Source organism: Carcharhinus amblyrhynchos, chromosome 20 (assembly GCF_965287045.1).
Source record: "Carcharhinus amblyrhynchos chromosome 20, sCarAmb.v2.hapA, whole genome shotgun sequence".
NCBI classification, from domain to species: domain Eukaryota; kingdom Metazoa; phylum Chordata; class Chondrichthyes; order Carcharhiniformes; family Carcharhinidae; genus Carcharhinus; species Carcharhinus amblyrhynchos.
This window is the reverse complement of record NC_137343.1, coordinates 37211513-37229848: the sequence shown is the minus strand read 5'-3', so window position 1 is coordinate 37229848 and position 18336 is coordinate 37211513. Positions and strand designations below refer to the sequence as shown.

General features: G+C 39.4%; 1 protein-coding gene across 3 annotated transcripts in view; it reads left to right on the top strand.

Moving 5' to 3' along the window:
* taok3a (TAO kinase 3a) overlaps positions 1 to 18336 on the top strand; it is a 136360-nt gene that overhangs the window by 44051 nt on the left and 73973 nt on the right. For all 3 annotated transcript variants that reach the window (XM_080208421.1, XM_080208422.1, XM_080208420.1), the window contains exons 4-7: positions 8015 to 8086; positions 8237 to 8338; positions 13057 to 13102; positions 14819 to 14915. In XM_080208421.1, the coding sequence (XP_080064547.1) occupies positions 8015 to 8086; positions 8237 to 8338; positions 13057 to 13102; positions 14819 to 14915 (317 nt within the window). The remainder of the gene's footprint in view (positions 1 to 8014; positions 8087 to 8236; positions 8339 to 13056; positions 13103 to 14818; positions 14916 to 18336) is intronic.

Below are 18336 nucleotides of genomic sequence, written 5' to 3'. Positions count from 1 at the left end.
GACCTTCCCACCATACCAGGCAACATCCTGGTAAATCTCCTCTGCACCCTTTCCAGTGCTTTGACATCCTTCCTATAATGCAACGACCAGAACTGTGCGCAATTCTCCAAGTGTGGCAGTACCAGAGTTTTGTACAGCTGCAACGTAATCTCATGGCTCCGAAACTCAATCCCTCTACCAATAAAAGCTAACACACTGTACGCCGCCTTAACAAGCCTATCAACCTGTGTTCCAACTTTCAGGGATCTATGCACATCCATACTACCAATTAGCCCAATACTCTGTATTCCTGTTACTCCTTCCAAAGTGAATCCCCACTCACTTTTCTGCAATAAACTCCATTTGCCACCTCTCAGCCCAGCCCTGCAGCTTATCTATGTCTCTCTGTCACCTGCAATATCCTTCCGTACTGTCCACAACTCCACGGACTTTAGTGTCATCAGCAAACTTACTAACCCATCCTTCTACGGCCTCATCCAGGTCATTTATAAAAATGACAAACAGCAGTGGCTCCAAAACAGATCCTTGCGGTACACCACTAGTAACTGAACTCCAGGATGAACATTTCCCATCAACCACCACCCTCTGTCTCCCTAGAGCTAGCCAATTTCTGATCCAAACCGCTAATTCACCTCAATTCCATGCTTGCGTATCTTCTGCAATATCTTACCTTGGGGAGCCTTAGATGATGCACTGAATGAAATCTTACGAGCTAGCGAGCGAATTAGCCACAATAAAGTAATGAGCAGCAAGACAACCAAACATTTCAGTCCTTAGTTGGCTGGCAAAATATCATGTTTTCAGGTGTAAAATAATGTAGGTCAAAGGGAGATATATATATATATTTATATATAAAAAATATATAGTGAATCTATGTAACTGCCACCACAATGTTTGATTATTACTTGAAAAAGAAAATGAGATACTAGTTTGCAATAGCAGAAAGGTGTACATATCTAAAAAGGTTCTGACATGGTAAGACATTGGCCAAATCCCACGTGGAATACTGTTCATAATTCTGGTTATTGGATTAGGACGCATACAAATATTTGTACATATGAGCATATGAAATAGGAGCAGTAATAGGCCACTCTGCTTGTCCAATTTGGTCTGCCATTGATTAGATCATCTGATTGTAACCTTAATTCCACATTCTCACTGACCTCTGAAATCCTTCATCTCCTTGCTGATCAAGAATCTATCTACCTCTGCCTTAAAAATATTTTAACAATTCTACTTCTACCACCTTTTTGAGGAAGGGAGTTCCAAAGACTTGGAACCCTTAGAAAAGATTTCACCTCTATCTGTTTTAAATGGGTGAGTCCTTATTTTTAAACAGTGACCCTTAGTTCTAGATTCTCTCACTGGAGGAAACATATTTCACATACCCAGTCTGTTAAGATCTTGCATGTTTGTCAAGTCACCTCAGTGGATACAAGCCAAATGTGTCCAACCTTTTCACATAAGGTAACCCATCCATTTCCATTTATTAATCTGGTAAATGTCTGAGCTGCAAGCATTTTGCTTAATCCTAATTTTCCTTTGTGCTGTGGCCCTATTTGCCCCTCATCCTTGATTTTCCTGTTTACCGTGTTTGCATTTTAGTATTTTTTGTTATTGTTTTTCCTCTTTCCTTTGTTCTCATCCCCTTGCCATTCTCATTTAAATCCTCCCCAACCACACCAGCAAATAACTGTCCTAGGACGTGAGTCCCGATCGTGCCCAGGTGGAACCTGTCCAGCTTGTACTTTGCCCAGCTCCCTGAGAACCGGCCCCAATATCTGAAACCTGAAACTCTCCCTCTTGCACCATCTTTCCAGCCATGTATTCATCTGATACATTCTTGTATTTCTACTCCGACTAACATGTGGCTCTGGTACGAGACTTAAGATCACTACCTTTGAGGTGCTCCTTTTCAACTTGCTTCCTAAGTCCCTATAGTTAGCTTTTAGGACCTCATTCCTTTTTTTTAAACCCATGTCATTGGTACCGACGTGTACTGTGACCACTGGCTCCAGAATATCCTGTAGCCACTCTGAGACACCCTTGATCCTAGCATCCGGGAGGCAACATATTATCCTTGAATCTAATTTGTGGCCACAGAAACCCCTATCTATTCCTCTTACAATTGAATCCCCTATAACTATTGCATTCTTACTCTTTCTCTTCCTCTCCTGTGCAACAGAGCCAATGATGGTGCAACAAATTGGCCTGTTACTGCTTTCTCCTGAGAGGCCATTCTCCCCAACTGTATCCAAAGTGGTAAATCTGTTCTGCAGGAGAATGGCCACAGGGGTTCCTGCACTGCCTGTCTAGTCGTCATACTCTGCCTGGTGGTCACCCTTTCTTCCTGTGGAGACTTAGCCTGCAGTATGACTACCTCTCTGTCTGTCTGTGCTGCAGAATATACAACTATAGATCATAAAAAGACCTTACAAGCTGTAAGTGATAAAAGTAGCCAACCTGTAACCAACCTTGCTTACCTGTTAAGTCTGAGACTACGGGAGGTTGGGGGTGGGGTGGCAGCAGCAGGGACTAGATAGCTTCAGGAAGTCATATGGAAAAGTAAGCCACAGGAACAATAGGGTTTACTTTGAACATTACAGCACAAACAGACCCTTCGGCACACAAGTGGCTTTTAGGACCTCATTCCTTTTTATTTATTTATTACTTATTATGTTATTCACTTACTTAAGTGTATTCCTTGCACTCAGCCCTCAATTGCTGTAAGGGTGGTTTCCTGGGCAGGTCATCCCACACCTTGGGTCACCTGACCCATCCTCTTAAAGAGGCTATGCCTCGCATCCATAACACCCACTACTTACCAGCGCTCTCTCTTGTAGCCTACTGCTGAAATAGGGTGAGAACAACCTCTGCAGATTTATGAAGTTGGAAAGCGAAGAAAAAATGCCAGGAACACTTCTCCTCTGCACTGATTTCTCATTGTGCTTCAAATTGCTTATAACATCTGGCTGTGTGTCACTTAGAAATGTGTTCACTGCCACTGCTTGTGCCATCTTCCAATCTAATGGAATCCAGGAATTTTGGAAAATCATGACCGGCACGGCTGCCATCTCTGTATTAGAACCAAAGTTATAATATCTGCTGATACTAATTTCCTTTTAACCCCATGCTTGCTGTCTATTTTTTCCAGATGAAACTTGTCTGTGCTCAAAGGAGATGCAAAATATTCATTCAGTGGCTCTGTCCATTTATTCAATGCTTTTCCTCATTCCCCATGGTAGTTTCCCTGCCCTATTTCTCAGGGAACAATGCTTTCTTGAGCTCTCTTTAAATGACCTAGATAAGGGAACTAAATGTAACATCTTCAAATTTGCTGGTGAATTATGAGTTACAAGGAGGATGCAGAGAAGCTTCAAAGTGATTTAGATAAGTTGAGTGAGTGGAAGAATATATGGCAGATGCAGGATAAAGTGGCTAAATGTGAAGTTGTATACTTGGTATGGAAAAACACGAGCATTATTTAAATGATGTATTGGGAAGTGTGGATGTACAAAGCAATCTGGGTGTCTTTGTATGCTTGTCAGCGATAGTAGAGTGTCAGTACAGCAAGCATTTAGGAAGGCAAATGATATGTGGTCTTCGTTGCAAGAGGATTTGAGCTCAGAAGTAGAGATGTCTTACTATAGTTGTACAGGGTCTTGGTGAGACCATACCTGGAGTATTGCCTGCAGTGAAGCTATCTAAAAGGATATACTTGCCATAAAGGGAGTGCAGCAGAGGTTCACGAGGCTGATATTGGGGTTAGCGGAACTGTTCTATGAGGAGAGATTGGATTGGCTGGGCCTGTATTCAGTAGAGTTTAGAAGAATGAGAGGTAATCTGATTGAATAGCATGAAGTTATAATAGGGCTGGACAGACCAAATGCAGGGAGAATGTTTTCCCTGTTTGGGGAATCTAGAACCAAAGTATACGGGATAGACTATTTAGGACTGAGATGAGGAAACTTTCTTCACTCAAAGGATAACGAGCCTGTGGAATTCACTACCATAGAAGGCTGTGGAAGCCAGGTCACTTAATGTATTAAAGAAAGAGAGTTTTTTAAGATTGTCAGTAAGGATTATTGGGTGAAACCAGAAATATGGCATTGAGATGGCGGATCAGTATGATCATATTGAATGGGAGACCAGCTCAAAGGACCAAATGGCTGCCTCCTCCTAGTATCTATGTTTATATACTTAAAAAAGCTCTTGCAATCAGCTTTTATTTTTCTGACCAAATTACTTGCCCACTGCTGGTTTCTAAAACACAGTAAGAAGTCTCACAACACCAGGTTAGAGTCCATCCAGTTTATTTGATAGTAATCTCACAAGCTTTTGGAAATGGTATTCCTTTGTCAGGTGTGTGGCAGGTTCCACACGCCTGACGAAGGAACATCATTTCCGAAAGCTTGAGAGATTACTATCAAATAAACTGGTTGGACTCTAACCTGGTGTTGTGAGACTTCTTACTGTGTTTAACCCAATGCAATGCCGGCACCTCTATACCATGACTTTTAAAACACCCTCAGACCTCAGAATTGCTACTGTTCTGTCAAAATTCTGAGCATTTTCTATTAATGTAATATTATTAATTTCCTGAGTGAGCCACAGGTCTGTCTTGCTGAGTTTTGTTTCCCAAGCAATAGTTTTGTTGGACTAGTTGAATTATTTTTTCAGTGTTACTCACTGTTCATCAAGTGGGGATGTTCACTGCTGAATGTTTAGCACAACTTGCAACTCCTCAGACACTGAAAGAGTCTACGTTCAAATGCAGCAAGACCTAGACATTATCCAAGATTGGGCTGACGTGTTGCTAGTTAGTCATGCCACACAAGTGCCAAGCCATGACCATCTCCAACAAGAGAAAATCTAACCATTGCCCCTTGACAATTGATGGTATTACCATAGCTGAATTCTGCATTTTCAACATCCTGGGAGTCACCATTGACCAGAAACTGAACTCGACTAGCCATATTAATACTGTGATTACAAGAACAGGTCAGAGGCTAGGAATCCTATAAAGTCAGTTCCTGACTCCCCAAAGCCTGTCCACCATCTACAAGGCACCAGTGAAGGGATACACTCCACTTGTCTGGATGAGTGTAGCTCCAACAACATTTAAAAAGCTCAACATCTTCCAGGACAAAGTAACCCACGATATCCCTTCAGCAACATTCGCTTCCTCCGCCAATGTGAATAGTAGTCAATGTGTACTGACAACAAGAAGCAGTTCAAGAATTCACCGAAGCTCTTGAGATAGCACCTTCCAAATTCATGACTACTATCATCTAGAAGGTCAAAGGCAACAGGCACATGGGAGCACCACCACCTGGAAGTTCCCCTCAAAACCACTCACCATCCTGACTTGAAATTATATCGCTATTCCTTCACTGCAATTGTATCAAAATCCTGGAACTGCCTCCCTAACATTGGCAGTACCTATATCATATTGAATGCATGGTTCAAAGTGGCAGACTGCCACCACTTTCTGAATGGTATTTAGAGATGGGCAATAAATGCTGGACTGGCCTGTCATGCTGACATTCCATACATGAATTTGAAAAACAATTGGTCAAAAAAAACTTGGTCAACAAGGTCAGTGAAGTTATGTCTGTTTGGGAATTAATTCTAGCATGTAGAGGGTTGGCAGCTAAAGGCACAGTGACTAATGATGGAACGATAAAATTGGGGAAGCAATTTGGGATTGCAGTGATCTCGGGTGAAACTGTAGAAGGATGAAAATTAATAAGGTAAGAGTTGTTGCTTAATCTGGAGCTGAGGTAGAAACAGATTGTCTTAAAAATGTTGAAAATTCATTTTGTGGTTGAATTTTGTATCGATTGTTAATAATCTGGATGGGTTTCAAAGTGAGGATGAGAATTTTAAAATCAAGGTGTTGGTGGATGTAGACCAGTGAGCACAGCGGTGTTGGGTGAATGGGACTTGCTGCAACTTGGCAGGCGTGCGACTGAATTTTGGATGATATCCATTTCCTTGAGGGTGAAATATGGGAGGCTGACTTGGAGAACATTGTTTTAATCAAGTCTAGCAAATGACATGCAAATATAATTTTGTGGGAACAGCACAGAATCGATTCTCATTAATTTAGAATTTATTTATTCATTCTCTAGATGCAGACAAGGCCAGTATTTGTTGTCCATTCTGTAACAATGAAGAAATGTCAAAATATGCCAAATTCAAGTTGGTGCAACTTGGAGTTGGTGCTATTATCGCTGTCATTATCCTTCTAGCTGGTAGAAATCACAGGTTGTGCAGTTGCCGTTGAAGGAACTTTGGCAAGTTCTCGATGTTGCTGCAGCCATTGTTCACTGTTGATAGAATGTTTAAGATGGTGTATCCTAGATAATGTTGAGCTTTTTGAGCATTGGTGCTGCACCTATCCAAGCATGTAGGGTATTCCATCATTTACCTTTTATAGACGGTAGGCTGTGGGGGAGTCGGGTGGTGAGTTGCTCGCTGCTCTTATAACCATGTTGGGCTGGTATAGTTCTGGTCAGTGGTGACCCTCAGTATGTTGACAGTGGAGGAATTAAATGTCAGGGAGAGTTGCTTAGACTCCCTTATGCTGCTTGCCAGCCATGAGACATGAATGCTAGTTCACACTACCAAACCAGGCCTGCATGTTCCCCAAACCTTGCTGCATGTGAGCAAGGACAATTCACCATCTAAGGTGTTGGTCGTGAAATTGAGTACTGTATAATCACCATTGAAAATTCCTACTTCTGACCTTATGATGGAGGCTAGGTCATTAATGAAACAGCTGAAGGTGATTGACCCTATGTCATTGCCTGCACAAACTCCTGCAGCGATATCCTGAGGCTGAATTTGTACATGTTTGGCAAAAGTTTTTACTTGATCGAGAGCCGAACTGTCTTGGTGGAATGCAAACTGAATATATTATTGATAAGTAATACTGACACTACCTTCTATTGCTTCAATAATTGAGAGTAGTGGACTAATGGAACAGTAATTAGCAAGGTTGGATTTGTTTTTTTGGTTGGCTGGACTGAACTGGTTCCCTACGCTTGATTAGAGTTGAGGCTCTGGGCACAGGACTTCAGCGTTACTGCCATGATGCTGTTGGGGCCCATAGACTTTGCTGTATCCATTGCACTCAGCCATTTCTTTATAGCACAAAGGATTGCAAGTGTTAAATGACTGACACTAGGGAGGCATGCCACAAGCTCTAACCAGCTAGGCGTGCACATGGTTGCAATGTCAGATGTGCATGCATGATTCAGTTTGTCTCTACCCAGCTCTTTTGCATTTCTAGCTCAAAATTTTTTTTCAGGCTCATTTTCACTTGGTTTCTATTCTGCACCAGTACTGAGATCAACTTGGTGGAAGTCAGTAATTTCCTCTAGAACAATGGTTGACTGCTCAGTTGCATTTGACAAAGCTAATTACCTTATCCTTCTCTATCCTTCTCATTGACTCATCTGCTGAAATTAGCCTCCCAATTAGTTTCACTCCTGTTAGCCATGAACAATGATTTCTACTGCAAATCCCCACTTTTAAAATAATTACGTTATTTTTCATGTGCTTTTTCTTGAGGCATCAGGGGCAGTTTCTAGATTCGAGTAACATTGTATTGTAACACTTTTTAAATTTCATGACCATTTTGTCAGATTCATTGATACCAAATATTGGATGATTACAGTTTTTTCCTATTAAATATTGGGGTAGGATGTAATGCTTCTTTCCAGGATTAGCATTTACTGCTTCTTATTCCCTTTCCACACCACTAAAAATCTGAATAGTTTTAATATCTGGGCACTAAGTTTCTCTACTTTTGTATTAGTTTAAAATTAAAATGCTGCAGATCCTGGGATTCTGAGATAGAATTGGAAAATGCTGGAACTACTCAGCAAGTCTGGTAGCATCCATGGAAAGAGAAAAAAGGTTAACATTCCAAATCTGAGTTTTCATCAGGGCTATGATTTTATAAAAAGATCTTAATTGAAGGTTTTTTTTGGTATCTTACCTTCAGGCCAGAAATGCTCGCACATCCGAGGTGGTGGCAGTCAAGAAGATGTCCTATAGTGGTAAACAAATAACAGAGGTAAGGAAATTTGTTCCATTCTATTAAATATTGCTTTTTGAAGGAATTAGTGTGCTGCAATGCAGTAACCAGTGACAGTAAATATGTTTAATCTATCTCAGTGAGATATTTTTAAAACCTGTTTTATAATTTAACCAACATTATTTACAGAAATGGCAAGACATCATCAAAGAAGTAAAATTTCTCCGCCAGCTCAAACATCCAAATACTATAGAATACAAAGGTTGTTACCTAAAGGAACACACTGCCTGGGTAAGTTTGTAATGTTTTCAATTTTCATCGAACCATATTGTACAATTAGTAACTTAAAGGGGTAAAACTGGTAAATTAAATGCAAGAACAGTTTTAGAATTGGAAACTGATGTGCTGCAGTATCCCATCATGTCCACTGGTGCATACTGCCACAGTGAAGTTCTATTATGACCATCCAAACAGTTAAATGCCGCATGTAGTCATTCAATGACAGAATGCAAATAATCTCAAATGCATGATGGGCACTACATTTTGCTGAAGCTAATTATATTTTTTGGCTAAATTTTTATGCAAAATACTGCAGATGCTGGAAGCCTAGAAGTAAAAATAAAATACAGGAAACATTCAGGTCGGGTAGCATCTTGAGAAGAAAAGATTTAAAAAAATTTTGGGTTGATAATACTTTATAACAGTTTTTAAGCAGAAGTATAGAAGTGTGGAAACTTGAGAAGGTCTGTTGAGTGGAGGGTCTGGAGTGATTAATGGATTGATGCTGCAAGGCAAAATGAGGTGGCAATGTGTTAAGTTTAAAAGAAAAAGATTGATTTAGGGAAGCAATAAATAGTAACACCACAATGATTTTTGAAAAATTGTGGCAGTGGTTATGATTTGAACCAACTATGTTTTGAATTTATAGATACTGAAGGTTGTAAGGTGCCTAATATGTGTTGCTAATTCTTGGTCTTTTATTGAGCTTCATTAGAACAAACAGCAGACTGAAGTTGGTGGGAGTCGTACAGTGAATTTAAATGACAAGTGGCCAGAAGCTGAGGGTCACATTTCAGATGTGTTCAGCAAAGTGATGCACCCATCTGCATAAAGTCTCTGCTAATGCAGAGAAGACAGCATCTAATAATAGTATTCTATGTTGAAGGAAGTACAGATAAATTGGATGCACTTCTTGCCATCTGAATGGTAGCAATGGAAGAGGTGAAAGAACAGCTTCTGTATTTCCTGTGTTTGCACAGATAGATGCTGGGGGAATGGATTTTTGGTTTTGGGGCTGCTGGAAGAATGGACCAGGATGTATAGAGGGATTAATTCCTTTTGAATACTAAAAGAGGTGGGGAATTATGTATTTTGATGAATTTCTTTTGAATATTGAAAAGGTGGGGGGAGGTGGAAATGTGGCTTATAGCAAATGTGGATCGACACCAAATCCAGAAATCGGTACAGAGAAGTCAAATAAGGGAAAGCAAGAGTTGAGAAGCACTATGGGATGATGAAGGAAGGGTGCAAGTTTGAAGCCAAGTTGATGAAATTTTCTAGTTTGGATTAAGAGCAGGAAGTGGGAACCAAAAGTGAGTGAGGAAAGGGACTTCAATGGAAGTGGAGCAATGTTCCACCTGTCCCATGGGATAAAAGGTATAGCTGGGACCCATGCAGGTTCCCATTGCAGCACCTTATTTGGCGGAAGTGTGTGGAGCCAAATGAAAAGTTGTTTAACGTAAGAGCAAATTTAAGCAGGCAGAACAATGTATTCGTGGATGGAATCTAGTTGCACTCCTATTCAAGAAAGGTGAGAGTCTGAAGACCATTCTTGTCGGGGCTGGAGATGTAAAGGGACTGAATGCTCGTGGTGAAGAAGAGGTGGCTGGGATCAGGAAACTGGAATGCGGAACAGCATCAGAAAGGACTGGATAAGGGGAGCTAAAGTAGTTGTAGTTGAGGTAGGAAAAAGTAAATTCCAGGGAGCAAAAACAGGCTGAAATAATGTGTCTACATTGGAAGTCCTGTTGGATCTTTACAAGAAGGTAGAAGCAGGATTGGGAACTATAAACTTGGATGTTGTGTGGGGTGACAGTTTTTCAAACAAACTTGCTCGTCTGGGGAACAATTATTTGAGATTCAGTGTGAGGTAAATCTTTTCCTGCAATTTTTTTCTATTTGACTACTGACCCCCTTCTCTTTGGAATGTTGCTGTTGAATCTGCTTTCACCACCAACTCGGGAAATATATTCCAGACCACACCTGTGTAGATTTTTTAAAAAGTACTCAGGCTTAAATCTGCCTCGTCTGGTTCCTGATTAGTTAGAAACAGTTTCTCTTTGTTACCCTTTATCAAAGCTATTCATGATTCTGTACACCGATCAAATCTCTTGGTATTCTCTGCTTGAAGGAGAGCAACTTCAGATCTCTCAGCTCTTCACATAATTGGGGTCCCTCATCTCTAGCCCTATTCCAATAAACCTGCTCTTCACCCTTTCCACTTCATATCCTCCGTGAAGTGTGCCTAGAGTTGCATCATAATACTCCACATTGGTTAATTTCCCCACCACTGACCTTTGGCTGACTGGTAGATTTTCCTCTCTCCCTTTTTAAGCGAAGGTGTAACATTTGCAAATCTCTTGTCTTGTGGCACCGCCCCTATATCGAAGGAGTGGAGGTTTGTGTCCTGTGTCTCTACAATTTATGCCTTTGTTCTAGTTGTATCCCAACTAGATAAGATCATAGAGTCATAGAATCCCTATAGTGCAGAAGGAGGCCATGCAGCCCATCAAGTCTGCCGGACTCTCCAACAGAGTATCTCTATAATTCCACATATTTACCCTGCCAATTCCCCTAACTGATACATTTTGGGATATGAAGGGATAATTTAACATTGCCAATACCTAACCTGCACATCTTTGAACTGAAGTACCCAGGGAATAAACCATGTAGGCACAGGGAGACCGTGGAACTCCACACAGTCCCCAAAGCTAGAATTGAACCCGAGTCCTTGGTGCTGTGAGGCAGCAGCACTAATCACTGTGCTAACTAACTGGGCTACTGACTGCATTTTCAACAAATTGAGTACACTGTTGTTACCTATTTTTATCCTGATTATGTTTATCTGAGTAAAATATCATTTATTCATACAATTAAAATACTGGAGATCCCTGTCCTAGAAATAAAATTCCATTATTTCAATTCATTACAAAATTCACGGAAATTGGTTGTTTTATCAAATCGGTTTTAAAATTCTTTGTTTGAAGTTTAACGTGAGTTGGAAATTGATAAACTGGAACTCCAGTAGGCCTATAAAGACAATGCTGGAGGTGATTCCCATTTCAGTAATGGACATATTTTCCCTTTGCATGTGGCTGCACCTTTAAAGTGCAAATTCAAATTCTGAATTTATGACAGAAGACCATTTGGATTTCAGCTGGAGCCATGTAGTCTGAAAAGTTCAGATTTAGAGATTGTAATAACACTCAACAAGGAGTAGTTGAGCCAAATGGCCTTGAAAGAAATCTTTATATTCTCACTGGCTACAAGGGAGGTCCTAGAAGATTGGAGAATAGCCAATGTTTTTCCTTTGTTTAAGAAGGATAGCAAGAATAATCCAGTTAATTACAGGCTGGTGAACCCTATGTCAACGATAGGAAATTATTGGAGAGGATTCTTCGAGACAGTATTTACTCCCACTTAGAAATAAGTGGACATATTAGCAAGAGGCAACATGGTTTTGTGAAGGGGAGGTTGTATCTCACTAATTTGATTAAGTTTTTCAAGGAAGTGATGATGATGATTGAGGATAGAGCAGAAGATGTCATCTAGGTGGACTTCAGTAAGGCCTTTGACAAGGTCCGTCATGGCAGACTGGTATAGAAGGTGAAGTCGCAAGGGATCAGAAGTGAGTTGGCATGATGGATACAGAACTGGCTCAGTCATAGAAAAGTCTCACAACACCAGGTTAATGTCCAACAGGTTTATTTGGTAGCAAAAGCCACTAGCTTTCGGAGTGCTGCTCCTTCGTCAGGTGAGTGGGAGTTATGTTCACAAACAAGGGCATATAAAGACACAAACTCAATGTACAAAATAATAGTTGGAATGCGAGTCTTTACAGATAATCAAATCTTAAAGATACAGACAATGTGAGTGGAGAGCGATCTCACATTGAGCGTGCTCTCCACTAAAGCTAGTGGCTTTTGCTACCAAATAAACCTGTTGGACATTAACCTGGTGTTGTGAGACGACTTACTGTGTTTACCCCTGTGCAATGCTGGCATCTCCACATGTCATCATAGAAGACAATGGAAGGGTGCATTTCTGAATGGAGGGCTGTGACTAGTGGTGATCCTCAGGGATCAGTGCTGGGACCTTTACTGTTTGTAATATATATCAATGATTTAGAGGAAATGTAACTTGTTTGATTAAGTTCGCGGACGACACAAATGTTGATGGAATTGCGGATAGCGATGAGGACCATCGAAGGATACAGCAGGAAATATATTGATCAGTTGGAAACTTGCTGGAGAGGTGGGGGTTTAATCCGGACAAATATGAGGTAATGCACTTTGGAAGGTCTAATATAGATAGGAAATATACAGTAAATGGCAGAACCTTTAGGACCGTTGATTGGCAAAGGGATCTGGGTGTGCAGGTAAACAGCTCAGACTTGGAGGACTGAAGGGCCTGTTCCTGTGCCGTAATTTTCTTTGTTCTTTGTTCAAATAGCATGGATTCAGAAGGGGAAGTTAGATAAGAACATGAGGGAGAAAGAAATAGAAGGGTGTTCTGATGAGGTTCAGTGAAGTTGGATGGGACAAGGATCATGTCGGGCATAAATACTGGCATTGACCGTTGATCTGAATGGTCTGTTTCCATGCTGAACACTGTGCAACTCTTGTAATTTTCTTAAAATATTTGCCCAATTCATTCTAAATCTTTGCTTTAATATGTGCAATATCTTGCATGCTCAATAATCTTTAATTATGATTGTCATCTAATTTCAGATGGTTATGGAATACTGCCTAGGATCAACTTCTGATTTATTGGAAGGTGAGTTTCTTTAATGAAATTAAATTGAAGATTTCATCTACTATTGCATAAGCTTGAAAACTTGTCTTCGGTGCAAATTCAGATATTCAAATATAGTACGCCAGTGTTGTCAAGTTCAGTTATATATGTGCTGATGTTAAGCATGTATATTTTTTACATGGCCTTTTGGATTTGCCTACAAAAATAAGGATAAAAACAAGATTTTTTTCAAGTATATCTATGGGCGGTTTAATCTCCCATGAGCCACATATACGCAAAATATTCAATTTCCAAGCTAGTGGGTTAGCTGATACCATTTGTTCATGTGGAAAATATGCGCACCCCTGTACTGTGTTCTTTAAATTTAAACTGCTTTTTCAAACTTACTTTGGATAAAATTTTGAAAGCCCAGATTGCTGTCCTCAAACTTTGTTTGATTTTTTTCCTAAAACTGTGTGGTGAGCTTTGCGGAGTCTCTAGAATCAGTGAGAGCAGGACAAGCAACAGTATGTCCCTTCAGCCAACAAGATTAAGGAACCTTACTGTGACACACGACATAAATCAAAGTTTAATTAAATGTAAAATCATATACAAAATGAGGGGATGAAAGATAAGATTAAGGGTAAAAGGAGTAAATATTTGGTCCCACATGCCAGGGAATCATTGTTGCAGGTTGGACTCATAATTTCACGGACCATTGGAACATCCATTGACTCAGGAGGGAATTTCCAGAATGGCCATTGAAACAAAAAAAGATTTTAAAGTGGTTTTCAACTTTTAGAATATAAAACCCCCAACTGTTATTAAAATCTGAAAGTATGAGACTCCATGTAATTGTCAGTGCCAGGGAGGTTATCATTCAGCCTCTTCACACCATTAAAAAAATTTATCCTTGAATGGACATGCCATAATATTCCTTAAAATGTTTGTTGGATTTTGAGTGACTAGATAATGAAATTTAACAACCTTCACATGTTGAATCTCTCAACAAGCTACCATTGTAGCAAAGCTTGTGGAGGAGCAGGCCAAATTAGACAGCAACATCGTAATTTCCACATTTTCCCTGCATGGCACAAGTTGATGTCTGATTTGCTCTTGAATAAAGGTGAGCGCTGAGAGCTTTGCTGTTGTTGTCACTGCAAAATGTTGAGTTGTCAGTTTTCATTTTTTTAAAAATAAGGTAGATGAGGACAGCTCTTGATCTAATTATATAAGTTGGAACAGATATGCGCATTCAAACTAAACCAGTGGTGTGAATACAGATAAAATACTAGCTTATGCAGAAGTAATAGAAACATAAAACTGTTATAGTAGATCATATGTACATGTAGGATCAGTTAAAATACTTGAGGTAGATGCATACTTGAGAAGGAGAGGTTTTAAGGGATATGGAAAAAGGATGGAAAATTGGAATTAAAAATATTCAAGACTTTCAAATCATCAATGCAGTCTTGGACTGAGTTACCTACTTTAGTTTCTGTGTAATTCTTGAATTTTCTTCCTTCCGAGTGAACAGTTAGAGATTGATGTAAAGCTTGTCTGTGCAACAGGTTTTCAGAATGCAGATAAGCAGTTTCTATAGATTGTTTTATATATGTTTTGAAACTTCTTTCTCACCAACTTATATCTGAAATATTTTCTGTTTCACAGCAGTTGCTTCTTTGTTTGCACAAGGAAAGTGTTGTGCTAATGGCTGTGGAAATTCTGATTTTTCCAAAATGTATTTCCTCCCCATAGTTCACAAGAAACCGCTTCAGGAAGTGGAAATTGCTGCCATTACCCATGGTGCCTTGCAGGGGCTGGCCTACCTGCATTCTCATAATTTGATACACAGGTGAGATTATGCAACAATGAAGTAAATTAATTTTCTGATTGTCTTTTTTAAAGAGAGCTCTTAAGTTCCCTGTTTGTTATGGTGCATGAGAAATGTCTAATTAGGTAACTTTGACCTGTCAAAACTTCAGCTGTTACTAGTACGCTATATCTTGCATTATGGCAATGCATTATGTTTTGAATAACTCCAACATTTTTAGCATTTTACCTTTATCTAGATTATTCCAAATATTTGTCATAGTGAAGGCTTCTCTCTGAAATCTATTGTTTACTTCACCAGTTTACGTTTATATCCTCTAACCCTATTTAGTTTATTTTGAAGCAATGATTTATATTTGTGAAATCATTTTACATACAGATATTTAAATTAGGCGGCTTGTTCCCACCTAGATCGAAAAACACGGTCTTCTTGATCTTTACGTGTAGGTTGATCTCATTCCATTTATCAAGCTACTTCCTGTCATCGGCTACACAAGCATTTTTTTATGGAATGACAAAAACTGGAGACAGCACTTTCCATCAGAGCAGACTAGATTTAGACTTGATTAGCAAGAGTGAAAAAATGGTGCTGTAATTTATCATTCCAGAAATTCACACCAAGTTTTAAGAAGTGAATTTCCAGAAATAATATGAATTTTATTTGTGACTGGTTATTGCAGTTTTGTTTCTTGTTGACTTATAAATAAGATTTCACTCAAAATGTTTACATAAATCAGACTTGTCCTTAAGGTAAACCTACTGACCAGTTAGATCCCTTGTCTGTGCTTTTTGGGGATCTCATTTAGGACAATGATAGTGTTGCCACAATTAATTTGGTGCTGCTGAAATGGGTCTGGAGAAGGCAAAGAGCTTCCTCTTGTGATGATTATCCAGTGACCCTGGGAAGTGAACATAAGTGTGTTGGTAATTTGAGGTTTGTCTTGAGCTAATGCCCCAGCAAGTATCAGCTGGAAATGAGAGATATTGAAAATGAAGAATCAATATTTCTGCAATATACAGGATTTGTCAGTGCAGTTGAAATCATAAAGGGCAAATTCTGACCTTGAACAGGGAAAGAGAAAACTTGGAAATATCACTTGGTAGTACAGTATTGCAGTAAAAAGAGACATGCAGTCAAAGCTTTTTGCCTTGCACTCTTCAGGACAGATGCAAGAATACCAAATCTCAAAGGGAACAACAAAATATACTGTCTGGGAAGAGGATGCTGATTGGTTTGCAAGTGGACTCTGGTAGAAATGTCCACGGAACATGCAACGGAGAACAGTTAGCTGTCAAACAAGTTGATTCAAGTCATGGCACTGCCATGGGGAATGAACTGAAGAATGGCTGTGCCCACACTTATTAGTTGAAATAGGTGCAATGCATGGACATATTATTTTGTTTCCAAATAACAGATTTTGTATGTGACTATATCCCAGATTTTATCAATATGAACCTGGAGCACAAAAGCAATGAGATTATGTGAAACATCTGCACGTAATTTTTTTTATTGCAGATGTAGAAATATCTTAAATGGTGTGCTTCAGAATTGAATCAGAAAACTCAGCAGACAGCAATTCATGAAATTCCGAGGGAAAAGCACTTTGACCTTGATCTCTATTTACATAACAATTGGTTTTTGATGAAGTTTCACTTTACCAATGGAATAATATATTTATTACCTGCACAAGATACCATCCCATATAAAACAGCCCATCAATTAATTTAACTGCATTTCATTGGAACACTGGGTGTAATATGCACTTTACTTCCTATTGTACCAGATAAAAGGAACTGCCAACGTAGAAGACAGAATATGCAACCTCCTAATGGCTTTACGACTCATACTTTTTACAAAAAGGACAAAGCTCAAGTTGTAAATTGCAGTTTGAAGGGCTACTAAACGATTGCCTTAATCATTGTTTCCTTAACAGCTGTTAAAGCTTATTAGTCTAAAGTGGAAATTCCCAAGTCGTGGCCTGAGAGTTTGTGATTCCTAGGACCATGCAATTGGGCTCTCTGGATTCAAGCAACTTGGTTGCATATATGTTTGTACAATTTTTATTTGTTTGTTTACTAATATGACAGGTAATTTGGAAACAATAACTCCTTGCATTTATCTCGCACCTTTCAACATACTAAAATATTATGCTCTACAGTGTTGTTGAACAAAATATGCCCCAAGTCACTAAAGTAGGCATTAGTATAGGGAACAAGTAGGTTTTAAGGTGCATCCTAAAGGGAGAAAGTTTGTTAACGTAAGCCACCTGACATATGTGGACATTAGTGATGAGCTTGTATTCTGTGTGGCTTATGAAAACAAAAACATAATTTTGCTATGTTCCAGTTCTTTTCTACGTTGTTTTAAAGATGTGGACTCACTGTCCTTCCACATGACAGTATAACTCAAATCCTGCTGGCCCCGTAACCCTCCTTTTTTCCCCTTATTTCTATTGTCTTCCACCCCTTTTTGGGAATCCTTTATCTGTCTCACCCCAGCATTTAGCTCAAACTTAAAATAATGTTTAAAATAATGTAGGTAAAATAAGTGCCTGGGTTAAAAGAATCAGATGCCCAATATGCTGTTAAAAATTCCATAGCACAATATATCATATAGTTGACATATATACAGTCACTCTAGATGAGCGGTTTTAATCATACTGTATTGCAATATGCTTATTGTTTTAAAATTGTTGTTTCAGTAGCTTGAACAATAATGCATGAAACCTGGTGGCACAATTGCACATGGGAACAACTGACTGTTTTTAAACATTTACAATGAGCTTAGTCAGGTTCTGAGTTTCTCTCACCACCTCCTTTTATCGCCAAAGTCAGAAATTCTTGGAGTAAAATAATTAAATCATTGTCTAGTATTTCTATTCCTGCTGTCATTACTGAATAAGGCGAGGGATGAACATTGTACATTTCAGCATCAGTTTTCAATAAATTTTACAATTTCCACCCTGTTCTTTTAATTTCATTATAGTCAATACAGATGCTGATTTATTTTACTTTTCCCTTCTCCATTTTATTCCCTCTGAGTTTTAAAGTACTCATTCATGTTGGAAGTGTGATACTTGGTTAATAGTTCTGGTACCTTACCCAGTACCATTCATGGAATCATAGAATCCCTACAGTGCAGAAGGAGGCCATTTGGTCCATTAAGTCTGCACTGACTCTTTTAACAGAGTATCTTACCCAGACCCACCCCTGCCCTATCCCCGTAACCCCACACATTTGCCATGACTAATTCCCTAACCTACACACCTTGTGACGCTAAGGGGCAATTTAACACTGTTAATCAACCTAACCTGGACTGTGGGAGGAAACCAGAGCACCCAGAGGCAATCCACGCAGTCATGGGGGAGAATGTACAAATAGCATACAGTCACGCAAAGCCTGAGTTGAATCTGGATCCCTGGTGCTGTGAGGCAGCAGTGCTA